Raw genomic sequence first — 22,608 nt, 5'->3', positions numbered from 1 at the left:
GAGCCATGGAATCGAGCCATACAATCCTCATTTACAATGCAGGCATTTATGCCGCAGGGAGAATGGGAAGGTTGAACTGATTTAAGTGATAATGTTACCTGACTTCATAGACATTTCATTAAAGCAAACTAGTATTAGAATAAGGGTCACATTGCCTGGAGGGGTTAGGTAAACTCTCCCATTGTGGCTGCCCTGTGACATAGTAAGGAAGGAGATCTTCCACCTGAGCCATAAACTTGTCCCTGATGGAAACAATGAGGTTTCTTCTTTAGGATACATCAGTTAACTCCAAGAGACTTATGGACGAAGGAATGCTTCAAAGACATTTCAATCTTTCAGGTAAAGACATTGCAGGGGGCAGCAGAAGACATTAACAGGAATTATGTGCAACGATCACTCAGAAAATAAACCAATTCGCCCACTAGCTGGTGGCATCAAACATTACACAGTCTTTATAGAAAAGTTTAAGTAATAGAATAAAATTGCAGTCACTGATGTGGCATTTCCTATCATGGTAGAGAAAAGGAGTGTCCAGCTTCAGGGGTGTAAAATATTCATTTTTATTGGTGAGATTAAAAACATCTTAGCACCCACATCTTCGAACTTGTAGCAGAAACACCTTCACGTTTCAGGTGCATGATCCGTGAACCAGAAGCACAAAGGTGTTTCTTCTACAAGAACTAAGATATGGGTGCCAAGATGTTTTTAATCTCACCAACAAAAATGAAGATTTCCCAACCCTCAAGCTGGACTCTCCTCATATATACTATGGCTCCTTATTACTTTCTTGACAGAGACGCTGTTTGAGCTCAGCAGTAAATCAGGCTTAAACATGGTGAGCTGGCTACATCTAGCTTCATTTCATATCATTACCCTTAAAGTGGTATTTGGATTTTAAATTAATTTTTCAATCTGGTGCTAGTTTTCTGAGATAATGACTTTTGGGTTTTCATTGGCTGTAAGCCATAATCATCAACATTAGGAGAAATAAACACTTGAAATACAACCCTCCGTTTGTAATGACTCTATATAATATGTTTCACTTTTTGTACTGAAGAACTGAAATAAATTAACTTTCTGATAATATTCTAATTTAGTGAGAAGCACTTGTATGTTTCAGTACACATAAAAGTGGAGGAGGACCTGTCAATCACTGGCAGCAGATAGGGAGAAGCCAACAGGAACCCACTTGTCCGACTATTCTCCCATGTGGCTTTGTCCATGCCCGCTTTTAAACTACGTTTTCATCTATAACGCTGCAACATTTCAGAGTCAAACACACCTGGCTGAGATCATGCAACCAGTGTCCGATACATGCTGCCTGTAGATCGGGCCACATGTATCAGCTGTCAGGTTCTCTTTAAGGGGAGTTTGCCATCTGAGACACTTGCCATCCATCTGCGGGATTGGTGATAAATGTCTATTCTCTGTGGCGGATGACTAGGATGAAGGGCGTTCTTCCTCACTTCTTGCATAAATAAATTCAGCAGAATATCTGAGCATGTTAATAGCATTCATAAGACTAATAGTGACAGCTAAGCACCCTGTCAGAACTGGCCATAGAATTGTACACACCAAGTTGCAGAAAAAAAGTCACATAGCAATGCCCACAAACTACTTTGTCTGTACAAATACTAAACAACCACATCCATATGACAACATGATTTCTTTTCTTCCTGGTCCTGTATTGCTGTGATTCATAATTAGGAGCCAAATCACCAATATATGGTTGAGAAGGATTAATCCTCTGGGAATATCATTCATGGTTTCTGCTGATCAAATGAAAGTCAATTTTTAATTAGGCTTAATTAGCTATAGATATGCGCCTTTCTGACCATTCCCTATTTGAAAATATAGAAAGAGGTCACAAAAGAGGAATCCCATTATGGTAATAGTTTTGAGAATATAAATGTGGTTATATAATCTAAAATGCAAACTTGACTTGATAAAAAAATGCTTTGAGAGTTTATTATTTCATTCATACTTAGTGAGTCACAAGTACGGATTGTACACACCTGTGTTCCTTCTCACAGCTTATACACACTTTTCTTAAGTAGCCCATATGGTATTTCCTACCTTCAGAAGATCAGAAACTATGCGCAGGGTATCAGGATTTGAGATATCAATTGACTCATCCCTGTAGGTCTTCCGCTTATACTGTATGTTACCGAGGTGAAGTATTGCAGACAAGAGAGAAACGATCCTACAGAAATGCAAAGAAAGGAAAGCTGCAATGAGCAAAATGAAAAATACTAAAAAACAAAAACAAAGGGAAAACCAGAAAACCAGTCACCATTAGGCTGGGTTCATGTACCTGTGAAACTCAGATCGCAATACCTGGCACAACGGCCGCCTCTCCTGACCAGGGCTGCTAGCCTCATAGGCATACATAAGTCAATTAGCTCAGATCCGGGACCCTGCGGTCAGGCCGGGTATTGGGACCCGAGCACGGTCCGGGTTTCATTTCTACAAGAAACCAGCCTAAGATTTATGTATACAGAAAATCCTTAGATGGGAAAATGGAAATGAGACTATTGCAAGTCCCGAAAATGTCAGCAAAATAAAAGTCAAAGTAAATCCCCCATGATGTTTCCAGATTAGGACTGATGTGACGGACTTACTTATGATCCTTGGTGTAATACACAGGACTTACTGTTTACGTGTAGCTGACAGGAAGCCAACCATCTCCATTGCCAGCTGCAGACGCTCAAAGTCATGTCTCAGGTCCTCACCCTCCCCACTCAAGGAGTCCTGGAATATGCAAGACACTGTCAAAATCTGTGATAGCACAAACAGTATCCAACGGCGTCAACACAAGACTCCATTGTGCAAAAACAGCTCAGACCTGTAGCTACAATGTAAACGATGAAACACAGACGAAAGCAGAACAGACTGTTAACATTCAAGGCAAAACAAGACGGCAGAAGACACTTACGGTTTCATCTTCCCCATCGTAGTCTCCCCAGTTCTGTCTTTGCGGCTTCCGCTGCCTCTGTAACATACACATAACGATATGCACACATCACTCCCTATACAACGGATTGTGCACTATTGGATTACTCTGGTACCGACCTCGTTAGAAGTCATACATGGCAGACATTTTTTTTTTACTATTTACGCTTAAATGGTTTTCACTTTTTCCATTTTGAAAGGTGAAATTCACAACAGGTTTGTGAGATATAGAGGATGCCGGTGATTGGGAAATCTACAGTATGTCCTCAAACCGATGCAGATTTATTTGCAGAATGTGAATGAGGCGTTGTGAATGTTAATCTCCAGTGTAGTGCTCATCGAAAATCTGCCACACAGTGAATAATTATTTTTTTTCCTAGATGTCTTTTAAAGGGTTATTTAAAAAATCAATTTGTCCCCTACATACAGGGAAGAACATGTTGATATCTGAAAGTCCGATCACCAAGACCCTTAGTGATATGTAGATCGATAAGATCCCCTGCTTCACTCAGCCATCACTCAGCTATCTCAGGCAGGCCTATGAGTGCATTCTCTATGGGACTGCCAAGTACAGCACTCATAGGACTGCCTGAGATGGCTGAGTGATGTACCTGGCAGTCCCATAGAGAATGATTGGAGTGGAGGCCGAGCATGCCACTTCTGCTCTATTAAACATGGGCAGCAGAGCCCTGATCTCAGGAAAGCAGGGGATCTTATCGGTTGAGCCACAGCGATCAGAAACTTGCCCCTATCCGTAGAATAGGGGATATCTTGATTTTTAGGGGCAGACGTCCCTTTGCTGGTCCTCCTAATTTTAAACATATATATTTGGACATGTTACTTTGTAAGGCAAACATTAAGACATGTCATTGTGTAGTCATAAACATTTTGAGCCATTGCAATTGCAAAGGTGATTTTTATGACTGGTACCATTATTTCTGCCCTTCAATACGTCCATACACCTGTCTACTGTTCTGATGGGATTATTCCGGTCTCACCTGGTTCAGGTAATGATAGCTTTCTGGACGATCAAGGTGAAATTCAGTTTTCTCCTCTTCACTTGCTCCGGCCAATAGATAGTAGAAAACATGGTAATTCCTGCAAAAATGCAACACTTTCTTAGATTACATTGTTCTACAAACATTCAGCTTTTACATGGCAAACATCGCAAAACTTGTTTTTATTTTACAATTAAAGAAGAAAAATAAGAGGAAATTAAAAAAAAAAACAAACATTAACAAACCGCAAAAAAAAAGACAAAAAATAAACAAAGGGAGAACATACTATGTAAATCATTGCAACCAGTATTACGGTTGTCTCGGTTAGTGAACTTTGTGTGCCCTGCCTTACACAACGTTGCCAACACTTGTCCCAGAGCTGGCAGAGAAGAGGTCCCCCTGGGCTGCCCAGAGGAAGTGGTTAGGGATGACTGCAATAATTTATGTGCCCATATGGCAGGACACCAGACAGCGGCTTCAAGTACCAGAAGCCACACAGCAGACACACAGGACTATTTTTGAAATCAAAATTGAAGACGTCTGTAAATCTCCACAACCAAAAGTTATATAAGAAAATAGCTTGCGGATGTAAGGCAGTTCAGAATAGAAAACGGTTCTCTATAGACTTCAATTAAATCTGAGGAATGTATCTGTCAAGGAAAACACAAAAAACTAACACCACATTGACGATCTGTTTTTTTATATATATACTCCGGTATATTACCATAGTCTTGCAGCATCCGAACATACAAAAATAACAACGCGATTATTATTATTATTGAACACAGAATTTGTAAACGTTCTTCTAAAAAGGTAAAAGTTACGTAAACAAATAATGTCCTGCTTTACAAGTGAGAGGTGATAAAGGGACTATACACCTTACATAGGCGTCAGTATACAGCTACTTCACTCAACCCAATTCTGACGGAAGCTTAAAGACTCCTGTGAGAATAAACGAACAGGCATGCTGGAATTGAGCATGCCCAATACTTTGTCTGCCATCTCTGTGTTAGGTCAGGACACTCCCATATACAGTACACGGTCAAGGGGCTTGAGCATAAGGGTGCATTCACATTCACACCAATGCGTTTGGTGCATTTGCGTCCAAAACCCCAGCAAAACTGGATTCAGGAGTAGGTGCAGATGGGGCCATAGACTATAATGGTGCCGACAAAGCAAGCGCGTGCTCTGCCATACATTATTTTCAGGAGTGTACGCCTACTTGAGAGGGACACCCAGAAGCAGTCTACTACTTCAAGGACTTCTTGCATACCATTGCTATCGGGCGAGATTTTCCTTTGTTCTTGGACCTATGGGCTAATGCTGTAGCACCCAGTAGTCCAGTATGCCGCCAGGAGTTGACTATAGTAACCAAGTCACATTATGTAAATAGTGAGTATCCATTCACTGTACTGGCTAGAAAGAAGTATGAAGAAGCATCTCCTGAAGCCAATATCCCTGACCTAGAGGAGTTCCAGGACAACTATGGGGCTGCCCAGCTCAAGGACTTAGGCTGGTTTTACACTTGCCGTGTCTTTTCGTCCCGTTTTTGGGAACCCAATGCATTTCTACAGGGCCGCGAAAACAAGACGCAAAAATTTGAAGGAGCGCCGTACGCCATAAGTCCCGTATTTGCGGCCGTGAAAAAATAGCGAGCAAGCTCGATACTTTTCACGGCTTACGGACACAGGCCCCATTGAAAATAAATGGGGCCGCAAAAACAACGGAAGCTTGTTTTTGCGGTGCACCGTGAATTCCGTTTTTTTGCAAGATTTTTGCAGCCCGAAGTACTGGCCTTTAATTGGAACTTGGCCAGAGTCCATTCCCTCACATAATGTTTCGCCTCTTATGTGGCATCTTCAGGGAAACAGGTGCATTGGCAGAATAAATGCCACTGTCAGGTTCTTTTATAAACTTGTATGACGTTACAGAACAATTCCCCCTTCCTGGACCAATCGGACTGTGTAACATGATGGATTACACCAGTAGCCATTCATCATATGCATCCTAAAAGCACACAAAGCTGTTTCAGCCAGGAATAGACAAAATACTAGTAGACTTTAACCCAGTTATCCTACCAAAGAATCAGTTTTTTTTTTTTTTAACAGATTGTTTAAAATGCATTAAATTGATACAAAAAAGACAAAAATAAAAACCCTCCCCATAACCATGCCCCCATACGACGGATCCGATTAATTTTAATGTAAGCTTCATAGACTTAAAGTCCAACCTAAAACCAATTAATCTGTTATAACCAAGACTGTTATATCCAATATGTTGTCGCACTTGCCTCTCTTGCTGTTCCTGGTAAACAAGCCTTGATTTCTCCAGTAGATACTTTTCCACGTAAGCTCTGCGCAGAAGTAATGATTCAGGGAATTATTAAAACACCATTTTTTACCGTGATATAAAACACAGTTAAAAAACAAGTATTAGGTTTGGAGGAAGACTTTTGTTTAAAGAATATCATGAAAAGCCATATTAAACGTTTGGGGCATGAAAGCACATATTCCCTTTGGCTTTTATGCACAAAACTTTTAATAAAGACACATTAGTCAGTGATGATCTTTTACATTTACTTCCCCATAATGTATCATTCAAAGACATCTTGTAGGGAAAAAAAAAACTTTTGTACTTCTGACAAAAAAGTAGTATGTGTTTGCCCACCAGAGTTGTAGAAACAACCTTACGTTCCATGTTAGACTTCTAAACCTGGATTCTTCAGCACTGTCCATAGACACTAAAAATCTGTGCCAACAAAAGAGGCCTTCCAGGAATAGATTCTGGTGAGAAGACGCCACAAGACGACTGCTACTCACCAACGTCCTGCTAGTGAAGGGCAGGGAAGAGGAAAGGAGGCACTTAATAACCCCTCTACTTCTGCACCATGCCTTTAGAACAGTGCCAAGAAAACAGGACCACAAACCGTAATCTCTCTCATCAAATAGGCATCACTGATCAAGATCCTATAATGCCAACTTTATTTTCCAAAATTTGGACTTCAAATGGAGCAGCTTAGTAGGTGAAATCAAACCCACTCTGTCCGTCTATGTAGGCATCATTTTGATGTTTTCAGTTTACAATGTTAGCCTTAGAAACAAGTTCTCTTGTGTGACGATGTTGGGAACTTTGCCCTTACAAGTTTCCAGCAGTCACACAATAACTAGTAAAAAGGAGATTTTTGTGTACTCACCGTAAAATCTCTTTCTCCGAGTCAATCATTGGGGGACACAGGACGAATGGGTGTTATGCTGCTGCCACCAGGAGGACACTAAGTTAAACACACACAAAAGATTAACTCCTCCCCTGCAGTATACACCCACGGCTGGACAATCCGGAGCCAGTTCGGTAACAAAGCAGTAGGAGTAAACCAGTTAAAAACAGAAAACATGTTATAGTCAAAAACACAGACTGAAAAGAATAACCAAGCCAAACTAGGCTAACAGGGAGGGTGCTGTGTCCCCCAATGATTGACTCGGAGAAAGAGATTTTACGGTGAGTACACAAAAATCTCCTTTTCTCCTACGTATCATTGGGGGACACAGGACGAATGGGACGTCCCAAAGCAGTCCCTGGGTGGGCAACAAGAAGTTATAAATGCTGTGCGTGCCTACGAGCTACAGATGAGACACTGCCGCTTGTAGGATTCGCCTACCGACGGACGCGTCTGCCGAGGCCTGAGAGTGCACATGGTAGTGCTTCGTGAACGTATGTAGGCTGGACCATGTGGCAGCCTTACAGACCTGTGCTGCCGATGCCTGATGCCGGATGGCCCAGGACGCGCCGACTGACCGGGTAGAATGAGCCTTGATCCCCGGAGGTGCGGCGTGACCCTTGACACGGTAGGACTCTTGGATGGCGGAACGAATCCACTTGGCAATGGAGGCCTTGGAAGCGGGTAGACCCTTCCGTGGCCCTTCCGGAAGAACGAACAAGGCGTCTGACCTACGGAGAGACGCAGTTCTAGAGACATAACGTCTGAGACCCCTCACTAGGTCCAGAGTGTGGAGCGCCCTTTCCGTGCGGTGAGAAGGAGCAGGGCACAGTGAGGGAAGAACAATCTCCTCATTAAGATGGAATGAGGAAACGACCTTCGGAAGAAAAGTCGGACATGTCCGTAGAACTACCTTGTCCTGGTGGAACACGAGGAAAGGAGGTTGGCAAGACAGGGCTGCTAGCTCAGAGACACGTCTAATAGACGTGACAGCCACGAGAAAGGCAATCTTCCACGATAAGAACCGCAAGGACACTTCTTGCAAGGGTTCAAAGGGTGGCTCTTGAAGAGCACAGAGGACCAGATTCAGATCCCATGGTTCCAAGGGCATCTTGTAAGGTGGAACCATATGAGAAACTCCCTGGATGAAAGTCTTGACTTGCAATTTGTTTGCAATCCTTCTCTGGAAAAGAACCGAGAGGGCAGAAATTTGGCCCTTAAGAGAGCTGAGAGCAAGGCCCAAGTCTACGCCTGATTGGAGGAATTCCAAAATGTGAGGAATAGAAAATTGGAGGGGAGACCGACCCCGATCTCTGCACCAGGCGAAGTAAGCCTTCCAGGCGCGGTGGTAGATGCGCATGGAGGAAGGCGTGCGTGCGCGGAGCATGGTAGATATAACCGTCTGGGGCAAACCCTTCTGCCTCAGTACCCAGGACTCAACGGCCACGCCGTTAAAGATAGGGCCTCTGAGTTCGGGTGGTAAATGGGCCCTTGAGACAGAAGGTCTGCGCGACTTGGCAGCCTCCAGGGTACGTCTGAGACCAGTTGCACCATCTCGGCGTACCACGTCCTGCGCGGCCAGTCCGGGGCGATGAGAATTACTGGAATCCGTTCTGCCCTGATCTTCCTGATTACCTTTGCCAGAAGAGGAATTGGGGGAAAAATGTATGGGAGTCTGAAACCCTGCCATGAGAGGACTAGAGCGTCGGCTCCGAAGGCTGAGGGGTCGTGAGACCTGGCCATGAAGACGGGAACCTGGCAATTGAGGCGAGATGCCATCAGGTCCACGTCCGGAGTCCCCCAACGAGAGCATATCTGGTGAAAGACTGCGGGATGGAGAGACCACTCTCCGGGATCGAGGCTGTGGCGACTTAGAAAGTCCGCTTCCCAGTTTTCCACGCCCGGGATGTAAACTGCTGATAGTATGGAGTGGTTGGTCTCGGCCCAGCGGAGAATGAGCGATACCTCGACCATGGCCGCCTTGCTGCGAGTGCCCCCTTGCCGGTTGATATAGGCTACCGCAGTGGCGTTGTCGGACTGGACTCTGACCGCGCGGCCGGAAAGAAACGGCTGAAACTGGCGGAGTGCCAGTCGGATTGCCCGAATCTCTAGGATGTTGATGGGCAGCTGGGATTCCTGCGGGGACCAGCGACCCTGAGTCGAGTGGCATCGGAACACAGCGCCCCAGCCGAAGAGACTGGCGTCCGTTGTGACGACCAACCAGTGCACCGGAAGAAAGGACTTCCCCCGAGTCAGGGAGGACCTCTTGGTCCACCACCTGAGGGACTGCCTGATTGATCGAGAGAGCAGGAGACGGCGGTCTAGCGAGGCAGGATTCCTGTCCCATACTGCTAGAAGGGCGTGCTGTAGGGGACGGAGGTGAAATACCGCAAAGGGCACTGCCTCCATTGCCGCCACCATCCTGCCGAGAACCCTCATGGAGAAACGTAGGGAGTGAGGGAGAGGTTGGGTAAGCTTTCGGACTTCTCTCTGCAGAGTGGATACCTTTTCCGGAGGTAGAAGTACTAGACCCCGAGAGGAATCTAGGATCATCCCCAGGTAGGATATGGTTTGAGCCGGGACTGGAGAAGATTTTTTGAAATTGATCTTCCAACCCAGGCGCAAAAAGGTATTTATCGTGACATCTACTGCTTCTGAGCAGGACCGAAAAGAGGGACCCTTTATGAGAATGTCGTCCAAGTAGGGCAACACCACTATACCTCGAGCATGGAGAATGGCCACGGCAGCTGCCATGACCTTGGTGAATACCCGAGGGGCAGTGGCAAGCCCGAAGGGTAGGGCGACAAACTGAAAATGGTGTCCCTGGACCGCGAAGCGGAGGAACCGCTGATGAGACGGTAGGATGGGGATGTGCAGATAAGCGTCCTGCACATCTAGAGATGCAAGAAACTCGCCCTCTTCCAGAGAGGCAATCACCGAGCGGAGGGACTCCATACGGAAATGATGTACGCGTACGTACCTGTTGAGTAGTTTGAGGTCTAGTATTGGACGTACTGAGCCGTCCTTTTTTGGTACGATGAAAAGGTTGGAATAAAAACCTTGGTACCACTCGTTCTGAGGTACCGGGATGATGACCCCATCTTCCCATAGCGACCTTATAGCCTGGAAATACTGACCGACCCTTGCCCTGGGAGGGGGGGACTGGAAGAAACGAGGCGGGGGAAGAGAGACAAACTCTATCCTGTAACCGTAGGACACTAGGTCGCGGACCCATCGGTCGGAAACTACCGAGAGCCACGCGTCCCGAAAGAAAAGTAGGCGGCCGCCTACTTTGTCGGTGTCCTTCGGTGTTTGCCAAAAGTCATTGAGGTGGGGACCTGCCAGGTCTGGGCCCTCGGGATCCCTGTTGTCTGGGTCTGCCTCTCCAAGTGGGAGAAGGCTTGTAAGACGGCTGGGAGGCTCTGTCCTTGCGCTGACCTCTCCCGACGCCAGGTGGCGCGGAGGAGGGATTGGACCAATTGGAGCCGAAACGGAAATATCGGCCTCGGCCCTGTTGATTGCGAAAGGGGCGAAAAGTACGTTGCTGGGGAAGAAATTTGCTCTTTCCTCCTGTGGAGTCTGCGATTATTTTGTCTAGTTTATCCCCAAATAGACGTTCGCCCTGGTATGGAAGAGACGTGAGGGATTTTTTGGATCCCGAGTCCGCTTTCCAGTCCCTGAGCCAAAGGGATCTGCGGATCGTGACAGCATTGGCCGCTGCCTGTGAGGCACAGTTGGCCGCGTCTAAGGACGCGGAAACTACAAAGTCCCCCGCTCTGGCGATCTGAGTGGCCAGGTGTGAAATTTCTGGGGGTAAGTCGGCCCGTAGTGCCGTAGAGGATAAAGACTCTGCCCAATGGGACATGGCTTTTGCGACCCACGTGATGGCAAAAGAGGGAAAGAGAGAAGCCGAGGAGGCTTCAAAAGCCGAGCGAGCCATCTGGTCAATTTGTCTATCAGTGGGATGCTTGACGGACGCACCCTCGGAGGAGGATAGAACCGCCTTGGTGGCTAGCCGCGACACTGGCGGGTCCACGGAGGGTGACTGAGACCACTCCTTAGTTAGGTCCTGAGCGAACGGATACTTTGATTGCATAGCCTTCTGACCTGAGAAACGTTTATCCGGACGGACTCTATGTTGATCTACAATATCCTTGAACTGAGGGTGCGTAGGAAAAAATTTATGAGCCTTTGTGGCTCGCCCAAATGACACGGGATGAGCCGCCATGGACGGGATTTCATCCTCTAACTGAAGCGTCTGACTAACAGAATCTATAAGAGAATCTAGAGTCTCTTGATCGTGACGATACTCTGGAGAACAGGACGCGTCGGATGCGTCATCCAGGAGGGATTCCCTGCTATGAGTCGGGGAAGAGTGACGAGAGACATCGCTCTCTGAGTTTGAGGGCTGATCACGGACCGGAGACATTACTCTGGACCTTTTCTTGGATGAGTGAGGGCTTCTAGAAACAGTACGACCTCTAGACCGCGAAGGGTTCTTAGACCGCGTTACAACCTCCGTGGAAGTTCCCTGAGTAAGGGACGGGTCACGGAAGGACTGTATCGTCCTTTCCAAAGATGCCACAGAGCGAGCGAGGGAGGACGCCCATGCGGGGGTACTAGGCTCGGTACATTCCGGGTCAGAGGCCGGAGTATCCTGTGCCGCAGGCGTTTCGCAGGCGGAGCACAGCGGGGTAGTGTGACCTCGGGGCAGAGATATCTTGCAGGAGGTGCACACAGCAAAAATAACAGAGTGGGTCTTTCCAGTCTGTTTATGCCTAGACTGTGACATGTTTCTGATTAAATGAGCGTACTGGCAGGGGGGGAGACAATCCTATTGGGTGCGTCTCACCTAAGTTCTGCGGTGGCTGGCAGGGAGATCCTCCTGTGCGCTGCGGTGCTGCAGAGCCGTCAGCGCACTTCCTGATCCAAGATGGCCGCCGAGATGTGAGAAGGGCGCTTCTCGGGAGCGAGAAGCGCCCAGGGAGGGGGCGTGTCGTGGGCGGGCGGCGGCGTGCTTGTAGGCGGGCGCTAGTCCGGCCCGGGCCTGGGCGCCGCCGAGCCCCCACAGAGGAATAACGCTGCCCCGCGGCTGCAGAGCCGCACGCTGCCCCGCGGTTGCAGAGCCTCACGCTGTCCCGCGGCTGCAGAGCCGCACGCCGCCCCGCGGCTGCAGAGCCGCACGCTGCCCCGCGGCTGCAGAGCCGCACGCTGCCCCGCGGCTGCAGAGCCGCACGCTGCCCCGCGGCTGCAGAGCCGCATTGGAAGAGAGTAAGGGGGCCCCCCCTGCTGCCAGCTCGTCGGTCCCCGCACTTACCTTGTGCGATGGGACCGATGCTCCATCCACCTTCACCTTGATAGGGAGAGGGTGGAGAGCTACTGCCGCCATGTGTCAACCGCTATATACAGTGGTGATGCAGTGGACGGCTGCACGGACGCCCTGACAATCTGTCCGGCTGTGCCCTGGCTCCAGGAGACTTAGGTGGATGATTAGTCCCCATGGTCGCCTGAAAAGGAGGGAGGGAGATCGGAACGCTAGGGAACCGTCGCCACACTGAAAGGTGAGCCAGGGCTGGCATCCATCGTCGCGGGAAAGGATACAGGAGGAACGCTCCGTGTACTTGCCCGTTGTTGGTGCGGGAGAGATCAGGGCTGAAAACTTGCCTGTCGCTCCCTTCTCTCCGTTAAATCAAAAAGAAAAATTGGTGGGGTCCTGAGGACCCAAGTGCCTCCTGAGACACTAAGTAAGAACTGGCTCCGGATTGTCCAGCCGTGGGTGTATACTGCAGGGGAGGAGTTAATCTTTTGTGTGTGTTTAACTTAGTGTCCTCCTGGTGGCAGCAGCATAACACCCATTCGTCCTGTGTCCCCCAATGATACGTAGGAGAAAGTCATCCTTTAACAAACAAACATGAACAAGGTAAACCACACACACAATAAGAGCAATGACAATAAAATCTGCGTCAACTTTGACACTTGTGAACGGCCGGCCTACCCTCGCACTGTTCCGGTCTCATGATAGTTGACTTGGATGAATTTTCCAAAGCGACTGGAATTGTTGTTCTGAGACGTCTTCGCATTTCCAAATGCCTAAAATGGACAGTAAAAAGAATAGAAATAAAGAATTAAAGCTCTTTTTAGAGTAATGCAAATAACTATACAGTCATGGTCAAAAGTTTTGAGACGGGCAAACATTTTTTAGATATTTTAGCCAGATGTTTCCAAGGTTACTAAGGCACAATTATAAGTATTGTATAACAATTTACACTTTTGTTGACAAACACATCAAGTTTCTGCAAAGACTCAACATTTCCAGTGTTGACTCTTATTTGTCAGGATTTCAACAATCACTCTAACAGCTGGATATCAGCTTCTGGGCCAAACCCTGACGGAAGACAACGCATTCTTGGCTAACCAGTGTTTGGCATTTATCACAATTTGCTGTGTTCCTGTTTCTCCACCCTCTTTTTAGGAATGATGACAGGTTCTCAATGGGGTTGAGATTCAGGGAGTTTCCCGATCACGAACCCAAAATTTCAATAATTTTGATCACCGAAATACTTAGTTATCGCTTTTGCCTTGAAACATGATGCTCCATTGTGCTGGAAAAAGCATTGTTTATCACCATACTGCTTCTGAATCATTGAGAGAACTTGCTTTTCATCCAAAGCAATGGGATCACTCACAATTTTGCCTAACACTGCCATGACTACAGGATGGTATCTAAACATCCTCCAAGAGCAACTTCTCACAACTACCTGGGAGCAATTTGGAGATAAGCAATGCTTTTTCCAGCATGATTATGAAAATGTCTCAAGGCAAAAGTGATAACTAAGTGGCTTGGTAAACAAAAGACTGACATTTTGTGTTCATATCTAGAAATTTCCCAAATCTCTATCCTACTGAGAACCTGTTATCAATCCTAAAAAAGTGGGTGGACAAACAAAAACACAGAAATGACGATAAGTTCCAAGCACTGATTAGATAAGAATGGATTGTCATCAGACAGAATTTGTCCCAGAAGACGATATCCAGCTGCCAGGGTGAAATACAGAAGTCCTGAAAAATAAGGTTTAACGCTGTAAATATTGAATCTTTACTTCGTGAGTTGTCAAAAAAAGAAGAAGTATAAAACATATAAAATATTTATATTTGTACGTCAGTAATATAGAAACAACTGACTAAAAGATCTAAAAACAAATGAGCCAGAAAACTTTGTGAAAACTAAAAATTTGTGTCAGTCTCAAAATTTTTGTTCAGGCTGAGTTGAGATCTTTGCCAAACATTTCTGTCAACATGCTCTATCCTAAAAGCAGAACAATGAAAATGGCAGCAGTGCTACATCTGGCTTATAAGGACCAATAGCGCCATCCGACAGACCTAACTGATTCCAGTGGGGTTAATCGAGCCTGTGTTTTCACAGGACAAACTAGAAATGCATGCTGCACTAATTAGTCTGGTATTTTTGGGTAGATCTGTATTGGAGTCTCCAACATAGATATAAAGAATGCCTTATACTTTACTTGCTGGCCACTAATACAGAATCAGCAGACTATAGTTTATATCTCCTTTGGAACTTTAGATTTCTAGTACTAAATTTGTGTCTGGACTTATAAAACATACCATTCTGTACTCCTCGAAGCTGGCAGAAGCCTACATGTTGCTCACGAGGAGTAATTCACTAAAGGCAGAAGACCTTTTATTTAGATGACTGCTCTGACATAACATTTTACATTCTTGCTTTCCCGAGCCAAGATCAGCATTCTCTGTTGTTCTTAGACCATTGTCTTAGATGCCTACACCAGTAGTATTCATTATGTATATGTTCCCTTATTGCCACTTTTGGGCTCACTTTGAGGACCTTATTTTCATACCCAATCTGCATCTAGCCACAGGCTCAGGAATGCTCTTTCAATTACTCAACAGTGTTGACATATGACCAAAAAAAGAAGATCTGGAAAAAGCAATGTACTAACCTCCAGCACGGGTCCAGCGCCTAGTATGATCTGTTCCACTCCACTGGCATATCCTTTTTGGCTAAGGGCTGTCAAATGATGGATAAGAAAATTTGTGCTTTGAGTCTTTCCAGAGCCGGTTTCACCAGAAATAACAATACACTGATTCCGCTGACGACGGAGCATAGCATGGTAAGCAGCATCTGCCACTGCATATATGTGAGGCTCACGGTCTCCGAGCCTTCGGTTGTCATACATCTTCACATATTTGGGGTTATAGATTGGTAAGAAACGGAATGGGTTAACTGCTACCAAGATGCTTCCAACATAAGTATAGATCTTCTCTTGTCGGAAGCGTGTTCTAAGAGTTTCAAGCAATGTCCTCTCACTTAGGTCAGGCAATCCACATAGGTCCTCACATTCCGGTCCTTGTTCCTGGGGAAGGAAACCTCTTTCAACCATGCGCCTGCGCTCTTCTGTTACTTTTAACCAAGACTGGAGACTGCCATAATGAATTGAGCCATCCACATTTTTTTCCCTTAGGAGAAATCGATAGTCCTCTCCAGAACCACGAGCCTCCAAGGCAAGCCTGGGCCACAGCATCATGCGCTGCACAGGACAGTCAGTGGGGTTAAGGATCCACTCTTCTCCACCAAACTCCTTGACCTCAGCCAGTACATAACACTTGGCTCTGTCCAAGCGCAATGCTGTAATGACAGCATCAATGACATCAGCAGCTGTGGTGTGCCGGCGGGCGGGCACTGGGCAATAGATAACATCTGGGGAGATGCTGCCAGGGTACACCTGCAGAGTGAACTCTTCATCCAGCAGGCGGCGGCGCCCACCACCACCCCCCACCTCTGACATGGCGGCACTCCGTGTCCCATCAGAAGGAGTGTGGACGGTTCCCCGTCAGTGGGGGGACACCTAGAAAACACAAATCAAGAAAACAACAGTAATTGGGTGTTAGGAATTAAGGAACTGGTAAACGAGTTAAGTATTACAAGATATGAAGCCAAGGTAACATATTAGTTCCATGAGCCAAATAAAAAGTAATTATTGAACACAGTTTTCTGCTGCTTTAGTTCTGGGAAGAATAACCAAGAAAAATAATACATTAGCTGGACAGAAACGTGCACATAGGTTCCTTTATATATTGCCAGAATGTTTAGACCCCCCAATAACAGGACTTTTAGACCTTCTAAGATAGGCAGTTGTACAAATGTGAAGTCAATGTGCATGGATTGGAGGTTAATTAAAGCAAGTGTGATCCTCCAAACAATGAGATGTTAAAAAGGGTTGTCTGGTTGATCAGATTAAAAAAAGACAGATGTCATGCACCCTCACAAGCATGTGACTTACGTAGCCATTAATTCACTGCAGCAGTTACGTGCCATCCAATTCTAAAAGAAATCCACAAAAGGTACATACAGGTCCTTCTCAAAAAATTAGCATATAGTGTTAAATTTCATTATTTACCATAATGTAATGATTACAATTAAACTTTCATATATTATAGATTCATTATCCACCAACTGAAATTTGTCAGGTCTTTTATTGTTTTAATACTGATGATTTTGGCATACAACTCCTGATAACCCAAAAAACCTGTCTCAATAAATTAGCATATCAAGAAAAGGTTCTCTAAACGACCTATTTCCCTAATCTTCTGAATCAACTAATTAACTCTAAACACATGCAAAAGATACCTGAGGCTTTTAAAAACTCCCTGCCTGGTTCATTACTCAAAACCCCCATCATGGGTAAGACTAGCGACCTGACAGATGTCAAGAAGGCCATCATTGACACCCTCAAGCAAGAGGGTAAGACCCAGAAAGAAATTTCTCAACAAATAGGCTGTTCCCAGAGTGCTGTATCAAGGCACCTCAATGGTAAGTCTGTTGGAAGGAAACAATGTGGCAGAAAACGCTGTACAACGAGAAGAGGTGACCGGACTCTGAGGAAGATTGTGGAGAAGGACCGATTCCAGACCTTGGGGAACCTGAGGAAGCAGTGGACTGAGTCTGGTGTGGAAACATCCAGAGCCACCGTGCACAGGCGTGTGCAGGAAATGGGCTACAGGTGCCGCATTCCCCAGGTAAAGCCACTTTTGAACCATAAACAGCGGCAGAAGCTGTTGCTAAGTGGTCCCAAGTACTTTTTTCTGATGAAAGCAAATTTTGCATGTCATTCGGAAATCAAGGTGCCAGAGTCTGGAGGAAGACTGGGGAGAAGGAAATGCCAAGATGCCTGAAGTCCAGTGTCAAGTACCCACAGTCAGTGATGGTGTGGGGTGCCATGTCAGCTGCTGGTGTTGGTCCACTGTGTTTCATCAAGGGCAGGGTCAATGCAGCTAGCCATCAGGAGATTTTGGAGCACTTCATGCTTCCATCGGCTGAAATGCTTTATGGAGATGAAGATTTCATTTTTCAGCACGACCTGGCACCTGCTCACAGTGCCAAAACCACTGGTAAATGGTTTACTGACCATGGTATTATTGTGCTCAATTGGCCTGCCAACTCTCCTGACCTGAACCCCATAGAGAATCTGTGGGATATTGTGAAGAGAAAGTTGAGAGACGCAAGACCCAACACTCTGGATGAGCTTAAGGCCGCTATTGAAGCATCCTGGGCCTCCATAACATCTCAGCAGTGTCACAGGCTGATTGCCTCCATGCCACGCCGCATTGAAGCAGTCATTTCTGCCAAAGGATTCCCGACCAAGTATTGAGTGCATAACTGAACATTATTATTTGATGGTTTTTTTGTTTGTTATTAAAAAACACTTTTATTTGATTGGATGGGTGAAATATGCTAATTTATTGAGACAGGTTTTTTGGGTTATCAGGAGTTGTAGGCCAAAATCATCAGTATTAAAACAATAAAAGACCTGACAAATTTCAGTTGGTGGATAATGAATCTATAATATATGAAAGTTTAATTGTAATCATTACATTATGGTAAATAATGAAATTTAACACTATATGCTAATTTTTTGAGAAGGACCTGTATACCGTGTTTTACAGCATTGGCAGCTGTTTGTTTTTTTATTAAGTTGAATAACTCTTTAAGGCTATGTGCACACGTTGCGGATTTCCTGCGGATCCGCAGCGTTTTTTACCATGCAGAAACGCTGCAGATCCACAAGTGTCTTAAAGTACAATGTAAATCAATGAAAAAAAAAAAATGCTGTGCTAATGGTGCGGAAAATTCCACGTGGAAACGCTGCGGATTAAAAGAAGTAGCATGTCACTTCTTTTGTGCGGATTCCATTATAGAAATCTGCAGGGGTAAAAACGCAAGAAATCCGCACAAAATCCACATAAAAAACGCATCAAATCCCCACCTGCGTTTTCTGCCAAGAGACGCAGAATACGCACAAAAAATTCCAGAGGCAAATCCGCAACGTGTGCACATAGCCTAAAAGGGATTCTGTGGAATATAAAATAATAACTAAAAGGAAAGAATCATAAACAAAATTACTAAATACATTTATTAGCAAATCATACATTTTATGTAATAGCTACAAACTTAAAATGGCCAGGTTTTTTTACACTTACAGAAACCTGTCCTAGAATATAAGTACAGGTACCAGTAACCATGTGCAGTAGGAAACTCCAGTACATATTCAGTATTGGAGATACCAAAGGTGAGTATGTGGTAAGAAGATGCTGCTCACTCTACTGTTCACCCTGTGTATCTGATCCAATACAGGAGATACCAAGGGTGCAGAGGTAAGAAGATGCTGCTCACACTGCTGTCCACCATGTCTATCTGATCTAAGACTGGAGATATCAGGAGTGCAGAGGTAAGAATAGGCTGCTCACACTGCTGTCAACTAGGTCTGTCTGACCTAATACAGGAGATACCAGGGATGCAGAGGTAAGAATAGGCTTCTCACACTGCTGTCCACCAGGTCTGTCTGACCTAATACAGGAGATACCAGGGATGCAGAGGTAAGAATAGGCTTCTCACACTGCTTTCCACCAGGTCCAGCAGCGCGCTTCCCTCAGCGTCCCAGCACGCCACCAGCGCTCCAGGCACAGAACGTGTACAGTGTGGGCACACCGCACGTCCGAGCAGCTAAGAATGCTTAAAATCACGGTCTCCATACACTGCCTTTAAATTTCGCTACTATATACATTGCCACTAAGCTAACTCATCGGAGTTCATATCAAGATCTTACGCTCCAGATAAACTTGCTCTGAAGAAGGTCCACATTGGACCGAAAACGTTTAGCAGCAATCGAGCTACAATTGATCTGTTTGTCTGGATGTAAAATAAATTACTCTAATTCGCTACAAATACTATTGAGTGCCAAGTTTTTCTATATATTTGATTTAATGGGCTGGAGACCCTACTTGAGCACCAATACTCACAGCTCTATAGAGTGCCGTGTAATTTGTTATATACTAATACAGGAGATATCAGGGGTGCTGAAGTAAGAATAGGCTGCTCACGCTGCTGTCCACCAGGTCTGTCTGACCTAATACAGGAGATATCAGAGGTGCTCAGGTAAGAATAAGCTGCTCACACTGCTGTCCACCAAATCTATCTGGTCTAGTACAGGAGATATCAGGGGTTCAGAGGTAAGAATAGGCTGCTCACACTGCTGTCCACCATGTCTGTCTCACCTAGTACAGGAGATATCAGGGGTGCTGAGGTAAGAATAGGCTGCTCACACTGCTGTCCACTAGGTCTGTCTGACCTAATACAGGAGATATCAGAGGTGCTCAGGTAAGAATAGGCTGCTCACACTGCTGTCCACTAGGTCTGTCTGACCTAATACAGGAGATATCAGAGGTGCTCAGGTAAGAATAGGCTGCTCACACTGCTGTCCACTAGGTCTGTCTGACCTAATACAGGAGATATCAGGGGCGCTAAGGTAAGAAGACGCTGCTCACACTGCTGTCCACCATGTCTGTCTGACCCAACGCAGGAAATATCAGGGGTGCAGAGGTAAGAATAGGCTGCTCACACTGCTGTCCACCATGTCTGTCTGACCTAATACAGGAGATATCAGGGGTGCAGAGGTAAGAATAGGCTGCTCACACTGCTGTCCACCATGTCTGTCTGACCTAATACAGGAGATATCAGGGGTGCAGAGGTAAGAATAGGTTGCTCACACTGCTGTCCACTAGGTCTGTCTGACCTAATACAGGAGATATCAGAGGTGCTCAGGTAAGAAGAGGCTGCTCACACTGCTTTCCACCAAATCTATCTGATCTAATACAGGAGATACCAGGGATGCAGAGGTAAGAATATGCTGCTCACACTGCTGTGCACCATGTCTGTCTGACCTAATACAGGAGATATTAGGGGTTCAGAGGTAAGAATAGGCTGCTCACACTGCTGTCCACCATGTCTGTCTGATCTAATACAGGAGATATCAGGGGTGCAGCTGTAAGAATAGGCTTCTCACACTGCTTTCCACCATGTCTGCCTGACCTAATACAGGAGATACCAGGGGTGCAGAGGTAAGAATAGGCTGCTCACACTGCTGTCCACCATGTTAGTCTCACCTAATACTAGAGATACCAGAGGTGCTGGGGTAAGAAGAGACTGATCACACTGCTGTCCACTCTGTTCATGCTGTTTCATCTCTATTAGTGCAGTTGAAAGGGCTGCTGAGGTAAGAGGCGGCTGATCACACTGCTGTCCACCCTGTCTTTCTGACCTAATACAGGTGTTACGAGCGGTGCTGTGGTTATAACAGCATCTGTGGTATCTCCAGTATTAGAACAAAATATCCACAGGGAACAAATTCTCTTACAAAAGAAGAGAGGGAGCAGCGTTTCCTACTGGATATGCTCACAGGCATAGTTCTTATTAACATTCTAGGACAAGTTACTGTCAGTTTAAGGGCTCATTCAGGCATCAGTATTTTCCACGTACAGTGGAAAAATAAGTATTTGACACATTGACGATTTTGCAAGTTTTCCCACCTACAAATAACAGAGTGAGGACTGTAATTTTTATCGTAGGTACAGTTCAACCGTGAAAAACAGAATCTTTAAAAAAAAAAAAAAAAAAAAAAAAAAAAAAAAAAAAAAAGAAAATCACATTGTATGATTTTTACATGATTAATTTGCACTTTATTGCATGAAATAATTATTTGATACTATAAAAATACAGAACTTCCATTCCAGTCCAGAAATGTTTGTTTGCAATTACAGAGGTCAGACGTTTCCTGTCATTCTTGACCAAGTTTGCACACACTGCAGCAGGGATTTTGGCCCACTCCTCCATGCAGATCTTCTCCAGATCTTTCAGGTTTCGGGGCGGTCACTGGACAACATGGAGTTTCAGCTTCCTCCAAAGATTTTCTATTGGGTTCGGGTCTGAAGACTGGCTAGGCCACTCCAGGACCTTGAAATGCTTCTATGGAGCTACTCCTTAGGCCTCTTTCACACATCTGTTTTTTAGAATCAGTCACAATCCGTCAAAGTCTTGAAAAGATGGATCCTGTGCCGATTGTAAATAACGGATGCACTGGATCCATTTTTTTTACGGTTCCGTTGAAGTAAATCCGCAACTTTAAGAAACAGAATTCGAGAAAGAGAGCGCGAGAGAGAGAGAGCAAGAGCGTGAGAGAAAGCGCGACAGAGAGAGAGTGAGATTTTCCCCTGTATGGAAATCCTTCCAGGCATGCTCAGTTTCAAAAAACGTAATCTGTCGCTGGATTCAATTTTTTGACGGTCAGCGACGGATCCTGCGTCCATAGGCTTCCATTATAGCCAACGATGGACAGCACTGGATCCGTCGCTGGGTGATTTAATGACGTACACAAAAAACGTTTCTATGTGCGGTGTCTCCGCCCGACAGACATAGAATTTACGACGGATCCAGTGCCTGACGGAAGAAACGGAAGGCCATCCATCACAATCCGTCGCTAGTGCAAGTCTATGAGAAAAAAACGGATCCAGTAGCAACATTTGCTGGATACGTTTTTATTTCACAAAATGACGGATTCGGAAGCGTGAAAGAGGTCTTAGTTGTCCTGGCTGTGTGTTTCAGGTCATTGCCAAGCTGGAACAACCAGCCACGACCCATCTGCAATGTGTTGTGACAGGGTCACTGGTGTCGTACATGAGAGGAGATATGGGCACAAACTTTTCTACGTGATGTGAAAGTGTTTTCTCCAGCATAATATGTGCTGAGAGCAATCCAGTCGCTATATGGGCATGGCTTTTACGGTGGGAATGTCAGATGGGCAGGAAGCCTACCAACCATATCTCCACCTCCAGGGTGTGGCTGGAGGGACTTAAATGTCCAGCTAGTTTTTTCTTCTCTCTGTCTGTGTGTGGAGGAAGGAGCCTCCAGACTGTTAGCTCCTGTGAGAGCTGCTATATGTGTCATCCCAGAGGCACTGGGCAGGACTTTATATTAGATGTTTACTTTCTTTTGAGCCAGAAAGGCTATTTTTTTGTTACCAATTTGCGGTTTTGGTTTATGAAGAAATAAACCACCCAGAGACTTTAACCAAATGT

The 22,608-nt window shown here is 45.5% G+C and overlaps 1 protein-coding gene across 6 annotated transcripts in view; it reads right to left on the bottom strand.

The window, feature by feature from the left end:
- The window catches only part of MYO9A (myosin IXA), a 175,229-nt gene that overhangs the window by 100,927 nt on the left and 51,694 nt on the right, over positions 1 to 22,608 (bottom strand). For all 6 annotated transcript variants that reach the window (XM_077264134.1, XM_077264138.1, XM_077264135.1 and 3 more), the window contains exons 2-8: positions 15,141 to 16,046; positions 13,160 to 13,254; positions 6,241 to 6,303; positions 3,951 to 4,050; positions 2,936 to 2,992; positions 2,654 to 2,751; positions 2,077 to 2,203 (exon numbers count right to left, since the gene is read on the bottom strand). In XM_077264134.1, the coding sequence (XP_077120249.1) occupies positions 2,077 to 2,203; positions 2,654 to 2,751; positions 2,936 to 2,992; positions 3,951 to 4,050; positions 6,241 to 6,303; positions 13,160 to 13,254; positions 15,141 to 15,986 (1,386 nt within the window). In that variant the 5' untranslated portion in view covers positions 15,987 to 16,046. The remainder of the gene's footprint in view (positions 1 to 2,076; positions 2,204 to 2,653; positions 2,752 to 2,935; positions 2,993 to 3,950; positions 4,051 to 6,240; positions 6,304 to 13,159; positions 13,255 to 15,140; positions 16,047 to 22,608) is intronic.

This window comes from Ranitomeya variabilis, chromosome 5 (assembly GCF_051348905.1).
Source record: "Ranitomeya variabilis isolate aRanVar5 chromosome 5, aRanVar5.hap1, whole genome shotgun sequence".
Taxonomy (NCBI): Eukaryota; Metazoa; Chordata; class Amphibia; order Anura; family Dendrobatidae; genus Ranitomeya; species Ranitomeya variabilis.
The sequence above is the reverse complement of the archived record's forward strand: the minus strand, read 5'-3'. Positions and strand labels throughout refer to the sequence as shown.